The sequence below is a fragment of the Pyrus communis genome, chromosome 16 (assembly GCF_963583255.1).
Source record: "Pyrus communis chromosome 16, drPyrComm1.1, whole genome shotgun sequence".
In the NCBI taxonomy this organism is placed as follows: Eukaryota; Viridiplantae; Streptophyta; class Magnoliopsida; order Rosales; family Rosaceae; genus Pyrus; species Pyrus communis.
In genome coordinates, this window is record NC_084818.1 from 693,513 (window position 1) to 701,518 (window position 8,006).

General features: G+C 37.8%; 2 protein-coding genes across 3 annotated transcripts; both read right to left on the reverse strand.

The window, feature by feature from the left end:
- Positions 1–231: 231 nt before the first annotated feature.
- LOC137720953 (large ribosomal subunit protein P1-like) lies at positions 232–1,620 on the reverse strand. Its single transcript, XM_068460079.1, has 3 exons — positions 1,467–1,620; positions 702–917; positions 232–431 (listed from the first exon to the last, which is right to left on the reverse strand). The coding sequence occupies exons 1-3, from the start codon at positions 1,533–1,535 to the stop codon at positions 378–380; spliced, it is 339 nt and encodes a 112-aa protein (XP_068316180.1). The 5' UTR covers positions 1,536–1,620; the 3' UTR covers positions 232–377.
- A 421-nt stretch (positions 1,621–2,041) lies between these two features.
- LOC137720545 (serine/arginine-rich splicing factor SR34A-like) lies at positions 2,042–6,956 on the reverse strand. Of its 2 annotated transcripts, XM_068459630.1 has the most exons (14): positions 6,758–6,956; positions 5,353–5,620; positions 5,079–5,201; positions 4,697–4,762; positions 4,489–4,563; positions 4,259–4,385; positions 4,086–4,132; positions 3,948–4,005; positions 3,746–3,795; positions 3,583–3,639; positions 3,270–3,349; positions 3,064–3,147; positions 2,916–2,970; positions 2,042–2,437 (listed from the first exon to the last, which is right to left on the reverse strand). In XM_068459630.1, the coding sequence occupies exons 3-14, from the start codon at positions 5,163–5,165 to the stop codon at positions 2,417–2,419; spliced, it is 807 nt and encodes a 268-aa protein (XP_068315731.1). In that variant the 5' UTR covers positions 5,166–5,201; positions 5,353–5,620; positions 6,758–6,956; the 3' UTR covers positions 2,042–2,416. The 2 variants fall into 2 exon arrangements, with proteins under 2 accessions (XP_068315731.1, XP_068315730.1); XM_068459629.1 differs by lacking the exon at positions 5,353–5,620.
- Positions 6,957–8,006: the final 1,050 nt, after the last annotated feature.

Sequence of the window (8,006 nt, forward strand, 5' to 3'; positions counted from 1 at the left end):
CGTCAGTTTCGTCAGAGCCGATGCCAGGGGTACAACGTTGGATAATTTCACACGAGGGAAAGATTTACAATTTGAGTGTGTATAATTCAAGGTCTATCCTTTTGTACACGGATCAGGAGTTGGCGGACCAGTTTTGGAGTTTCGGCAAGTCAGTCAAAAGTTTTTGATAATGGCTAAGCTCAGCACTTCTGCTAAAGTTATGTTGTAAACACGATCAAATCTTCCAGATAATGGCTAAGCTAAAAGTTTTTGATAAGTGAGAGCAACATCAACGTACAACATTTCGAAATTTTTCTTAGTTTCGAACCAAAATTTGGAATAGAATTGTTCATGAATTGCCTAAAGAGAAAAAAAGAACGCAACGGATATGAAAACGTCTAATCGAACAAGCTGAATCCCATGTCATCGTCGCTCTCTTCCTTTGCTTCTTCCTGCAAATACAGAACCGGAAAATTTAGATAACAACATCAATGGAACAAAGTGTCATCCTTTACTGTCAACGAAAGTTGAAGTCTGGAAGAATCATAGAACACAACATACAAACTACAACGCTACCAGCCTGTAAGTCTACTGCGGAAAGCAAATGCCAAAGCATCACAGTATCATCAAACTCGAATTCGAAAGGCAATAATCATCAAACTCTCCTGGGTCTATAACAATAAACATAGAGAATGAATTATAAGCAGAGATGATATTCTCACCTTCTTCTCCTCGACTACAGGAGCAGCGGCGCTGGCAGCACCACCTGCACCACCAGCAGAAGCAGTCACAGCTGCGGGAGCTGAACCACCGCTAGCGCAAGCATTCAAGAAAAGGTCCTCGAGGTTTTTCTTTTCTGCAAGCTTGGCAAAGAGGCCAGGCCAGTATGACTCCACCGCCACATTAGCAGATTTCACCAAGGCGGCGATCTTCTCAGCCTATTACAGTTCATTATGAACAAATTTCAAAACGAAAGGTTCAACTACTACACGGAAATAAAGAAACCAATAATCTAGCTACAAAAACAAACCAAAGGGGCATATATACTACTGTTTTTCACATTGTGTATTCTGGCTTCCTTTCACCACTCTAGCGAAAACCTACGTCCTAAGTAATATACAAAAATGTATACAACAATAATGCCTTTTCCCACTAAGTGGGATCGGCTATATGAATCATAAAATGTCATTGCGCTCGGTTATGTGAATATACAAAATGTATAAACAGATAAATTATAAGGTTTATACATTCATATAAACTAGCAAAATGATCTTAAACATACAATTTTGTAACACAATTACCCACCATACAGCAAAATTTTATAATTAGCAATTAAATTAAAATGGTAATCTGGATTATGCTAGAGATGTAAACAGAATGCACATATTAATAAGTGGCTTATGAGGTGATTAGTTACTGACTAGCGGGCATAAAGAAGTATATCATAGAGATTAAAAGCACACAACGAAATGAGGAGCAGTACTCACAGTGACGGCAATGCCATCATCCTGAAGGATCATGGCGGCGTAGGAGCAAGCAAGCTCGGCGGTCGACATTGTATCGCTCACGAAAGACTTGGATGGGTGGCGCAACACAGAATCAACGGAGAGAACGGAAGAGGAGACTAGGGTTTTGGAAATTGGGGTTTTATATCGCGAAAGTTGGTACAATGTGGGAGTTGCCCCAAAAGAAAGCCCAGTCGGATCGGTGGTGTGACTGATTTTTGGGCCACGGCAAATTCTTAAAAAGCCCCATTTGTTTCTTAGAAGCACTTTCTAAAAACGTACATGCCAAGAAGCACTTTATTTAATAGAAATCACTTTTAACAATATCGCTTGTGAGAATAAATGTTAATCCCCTTTCCCTACAAACGTCCCAAGTACAAATTCCCCTTCGATGATTAAAACGTAGGTGCATGTAACCATCTTGTTAATTTATGACGGCTTGTTACCGGAAACACATCGCAAAAAATGCTACCGACGGCGTCAACGGTTGTCGCCGCCATCGATACAAACAAAATTTCTTTCGCCTATAAAGAAACTAAAAGCCAACACGACAGGCAGAGCTTAAATGATAATATTACATGTAGCGTCAAACAACAACATCCATAACCAATAGATTCATGTCTTGTTTTAACCACATACAATCAAAACACCGAAGCAAGCAACAGAAAATTCGACGATATAACGCCCAGGGAATATGTCCGGAAACAGGCCAAGCACAAAAGCACAACCCAAGTATTCTAGATAACATATCAATTAACATAACGCAATCCTTAAATGTATAATAACTAAGCATTATCAAAAACACACATACTCGCCATAACAAAGATAACCAAGGTTCTTAAAAACGAAATTTTTCAACAAGTTCACTCGGATATGATAAATCTTCGCGGATCTAACACCCAAGGACGCCGCAAGGATGACTTGCCAGAGAATCAGGCACTACCAGACCGAGCCTGAAAATAGATCAAGTTTAAAGTCAAAGACATCAAATAAACGTGGTCTTTATTTCAAGAATGCGGTAAACTTTGAATTCAAAAGGATAGAGAAAAGATAGTTCGGTTACCCCTCTACCACAAACAATCTACAACTCGAGGCACCTAAAAGCATAATTTTTTTTTTTTTTTCTTCTGCTTTTTTCTCCACAACTAAGCTGTTATTCATCCTTTTCTCTGTTCTTATGTGCACTTTGCTAGTTAGGATAACTAAGGATTATATGTTAGCAGGCCGCATACATCCATCATAAATCAGACCCATGGAAGCAGACGTTAGAGACACATGTTGCCCTAGATGATTCTTTAAATCCTACCCTAAACCAAAAATATCCTGGAACATCTTTATTCTTTACTCAAATTACACTTTCAAGTATTTAAATATCACATTTCTATGGTATGTGCCGCATGAACTCGTTTTATCAGAACATATTCCACTTACCGCTAGGGGTGATTCTGACCTTGACCTTGACCTTGACCTTGATATTGATCGTGGCCTGCAATAATATATACATGCATTAAATATCATAGAAAGGTGAATTAGAGGATTAGAACCGCCTAGTGGAAAATGTATTAACAAAGCCAAATACCTGGAAGATTTAACCGGCGATGGAGACCTAGATCTTGATACTGATCTTGATACTGATTTTGATACAGATCGGTCCAATGACTTGCTGCATGATACAGAAGATCTCTCAAGATAGAGCACACATGAAAGCAAAAAAAAAAAAAGAGAAAGCAGAGAAAGATAATGATAAAAGTTAATAAATAAAAGAATTGGGGGTGCGTCCAGTACCTCCGATTCCTTCTCACACTTCGGCTTCTGCTACGACTTCTACTACGACTCCTTGAGGGACTCCTATCGTAATATTTAACCTGTACAGTTAATGCACAAACAAACATCACAATGTTCTCAGAGTGCCTCTTAAGCCCAGCTGTCACCATCATTACTGTAATGCATAAGTACATAAACTACTCTAGACCTCTCAAATACTTTGTTCCAGGATTACAAACAAACATATTTAACATAAATCAATGATTCACAATGGTTATGGAAATATATTTGCCCAGAGACGGCAAGAGAAAACTTCCATAAACATAAAGGTTACCCGAATATGAGTCCTTGCCCAAGGATTTTTGAATTCAGTATCATCAAGCTTCCGGATCTGAAAAAAGAAAAAAAGAAAAAAAAAATACATGTGAGCTAGTGAATTAGGCGAAGCATAATGGCAGGAAAACATCCAGTATTTCATGTTTGTTTCAACAACTTACAGCATATTTCATGTCATCAGAATTTGTATAATCGACCAAGCCATAAGTCCCTGCATACAAAAAATTTTCATTAGGTGAGAGATGATACAAATTTGAGAGCACATTCACGATGAAGATCAGCTTCTTGGTACCAAGGCCTTTGATAAAATGATATGCTCTTTGGAGCGTAGACATTTTATTCTCTGATCCTTAGAATCTATACCTTCACTGTCACGAGAAACCTCAGCAAAACACACATCACCAGCTTTACGCATATGATCCTGAAATCAACAACCAGTAACGTCACCAGTATTGCACAAACGTTATTTGAATATAAAACTGCAAGTAAAAGTTTCCACACCTTCAAGTCTTGCCACGAGGCTGAAGAAGGGAGATTACGAACAATAACTGGACATAATGCAATTGTGTGTCAAGCAGTAAACAACAGTTAAAAAAAATATAACTGAACCTTATGTAGAGCATTGCAAAAAATATCTAACTCATTAAAGTAATGTACTATCCTAGAAAATACACCTCGATATTCAGAATGACGTGAAACACCAAATCGTCCCCCACCACTGCCTCCGCCACTGCTGCCTCGGTCATATCCACCACGACGATCACTTGAAGATGGGCCCCTACCACCATGGGCAAGTTCAACCTGTATTGAGATTAAAGGAGACATTTATAAATCAAGCAATCAAAGATATGAAAGAAAATAAAAACATATATTGTTTTAGCAAGTATTAGGGATCTGTTAGTACCCTTAAACGGCACCCATCAAAGTTATACCCATCACGCCCCCTGATTGCATCTTCTGCATCCCGAGAACTCTCAAACTGAAAACCAAATACACAGAGTGTTGACCAGTCATCAGATAACAGGCTAATGCAAAAACAGAGTAATCCATAGGACCATAAGAGAATCAACAGGGTAATGCATGCATCCAGCACCTACAACCATTATAGGTACCTCAACAAAAGAATAACATGGAGGACGAGGTGGAATCTTCAGTTCAATATCCACTATGCGGCCATACTGCAAAAGAAAATCCATTTTAGAATGATTATCATGAAAATACCTTTTACATCAACAAATCACATGACCAGAACAAGAATCATGATGAAAGTAAAGTGCAAGCACTGAATTGGTTTTCTAATTTTCAACAAAAATTGACACTGCATATCATACCATGTGCTGTTAAGTAAATTAATGTATTTTCATATGCATCAGAAAGTGGAAAATAATTCAAAACGCCATGATGAGACGGCGAGAATGAGATAAAGTTCAAGAGAAATGCAGGAAGCTTATATACAAAGAACAAGCAAAATTATAAGCGAAATTTCATGCAAACCTTGTAGAATAGATCTTCAACCTCCCATTCTTTTATATCTGAGGGAAGGTTGCCAACGTAGATCGTGCGAGAAAATCGGCCACTCATATTTGACAACAGAAGACTCCGGCTACAAACTTTTTACTGCATTAAAAATAACAATTCCAATAAATGTTTTGTCCAACAATTTTCAAAATAGAATAACACTAAAACTTTGGTATCCATTATTATTATCATCCCGCGTACACTCTGTTGACAATATGAAATGAAAAACAAAACCAAACATGAAGCAAACCAAGAGAGCAATCCTCGAGGTGAGCCGTGCTCCACAAGCTCCATTGCTCATTTGCTCCAAAGGTGCTCCAAAGCATTATTTATAGTGAAATAAAATTTGATCTCCTCATCCTCTCCACAATTTTAGCAGATGTATAGATCTTCTGAGAGTGAGCAAGAATCTCCCATAATAAAAAATAATACCCATAAGTCCAAAATGATTTCTCCCACTCCCTCTCTATATCCCTATGTATGATTGCAAAGCTCATATTTGTCCAAGCGCTTGCCATCTATCATAAAGAAAGCATCTGTGTCATGAGATCAGGCAAGATTGACATATATCTATGAATTTACCTTACTCAGCCCTCTTTAACATAATTGAAAAACAAAAAATGAAAACCCTGGAAAACAAATTCATATCCCTTGGTTAACATACTTTTACTAATTCTTGCAGCTTTGCATACATATATATATCATATCAAGGGTAGGGGATGGAGACATGAGTCTCTAGGCTCACATAATTGATAAATCATAAGGCCACATTATGGGTTTTAATTTTATCGTAAAAAAACCTTGTCAAAGATGCACTTTCCAGCTTCATGGATTCTGTTTCTTGACCCAACTTCTCATTGAATTACATGTAGTATAAGTTGTACTACTTGGAGCAATAATCGGAAAGTCCATCTTCCTGATTTGTGCTCCAATAAAAAATACATAAACCCGGGAAACAGAACGGGAAATTATGAATAAGATGAAATTCATCAATCAAACAATAATACTTCACCTAGACATGTAAAGAACCCTGCTCAATAGAACTTCACTAAATCTATCACACATAATAGCTGAACCTATAAGGTAATCATCTAATCTCTACTTCCATAATTACTGATTGAGCCCCATAAATGAGGGGGCAATATTAACAACATCTCCTTTCACCTCACATCCAAGTGTCCTCGGGCTAAAGACCAAGCCAGCACTAAAACCCTTTACCTAGTCGACTTGATAAGCGAAAGCTATTCAATCATTCCAAAAATGTGTATCTGCTGACAAATTTATAATTACATGTAAAAAATAATGAATTCGCATCGAAACAGTACAGCAACATTCATCACGGAAATCATAAACACTTTTTTTGTAAAACATATCCAGAAAATAATTAGAGAATCGTATCCACAAAATAATATCGATTCAAAACTCAAACAAAATAATCAAAGATTCAAAACCTGTTAGTCGAAGAAAACCTAAACACAATTGCGCACAGCTTTTACAAACAAGACATGAATCGAATACTCATTGAACAATGCTAGCGCCTAAGAAAACCTAGACATACAGTATAACCAATCCCACAAAACCCCCAAATCAAAAACCCTAAATGCATTAATGCCCACAAATGGAAAGCGACGGGGGAAGCAGGACGAGTATCAAACCCGAAATTGATTGGAGAGCTTGAGTGCTGGAGCGCGTGCCAAGAGTAGCCAAAGAGCTTGAGATTTGAGCGCTAGGGTTCCGCTTTCGCTGCGTCGAGAAATGAGAGGGAGAAAATTGGGCTTAGGGCACAGGGAATTGGCAACTGCAAGAGAGAGAGAGAGAGAGAGAGAGCGAAGTCGATTTTCTGATTTGGTTGGTCGGTGCGTGATTTGATCTTCCAAATTAAATCTACGGATGGAGTGTATTTGGGCCTTGGGCCTCATATTAAAATTCGAATGTTAGCTCTAATTTAAGAATCAAACTTGGGAAGGCCCTTGGGTCTTAAAATGAGATAAATTGTGTGACCCAAGGCTATGATCCCGTTTGAAATCTTTATTTAAAAAGTAGGCTAAAGAACGGTTGAAATTTAACTAAATAAGATTTTGTTAGAAGCACTTCTATGGTATAAGGACATCGGATTATAGTGTGTTTACCGACCCAAAATGATGAAATTCATGAATCGGAGAAGTCAAGAATATGAAAGATAATGAATTAGAAAGTAACTCCTGGTTGGGGATTCGAACTTAAGACTTAAGATATTTACTTTTAATCATTTGAGCTCCAAACTCCTTCTCAAATTTCCAAAGTATTAAATGACAAATTATACTGTGAAACTCGCATACTGCTTATCCCGTCGACAAAAATTAAGAATTAAAAATAACACAACATACTATTTTGCTTCCTCATCCTTTTTCTTGTTCTTCTGGTGAATTTGGCAATTTTGTCAAAGTTTTTGACTTGCAAATTTCGTTTTCCCGGTCATTAATTCTATGAATAGTAGTATCAGTTCAATTGCTTTCTTCTTGTTTTGGCTAAACACTTTGGTCAAGTTGCCTAATTTTTCCAAGACCATCCACATTCCACGTACCTTGTGTTTGGTCGCAATTACAAATTAGCTATCAATCCATGCGTGCTAGTTGGTGAGTGGGAGAGGGAGGATATTCAAATTGCTTGGTCCCATCAGGAATACTATTGACCTGCATACATATCAATGATATCATCCGATATGAGCAACGTTGAATAGGTCCTACCAACCACATACATGGACCATTTTAGTAAGCATTGAGTGTATAGTATCAACTGGAATATTTGATTGCACGGTTAACCAATAACAGACGCATTAAGGGACTTGGATCGTCCTGGGACCACTCGGAAGTCTGAATAAATGGTTGGAAGGACCTCTGGAGACCATTTAAGTTTGGGCATGTG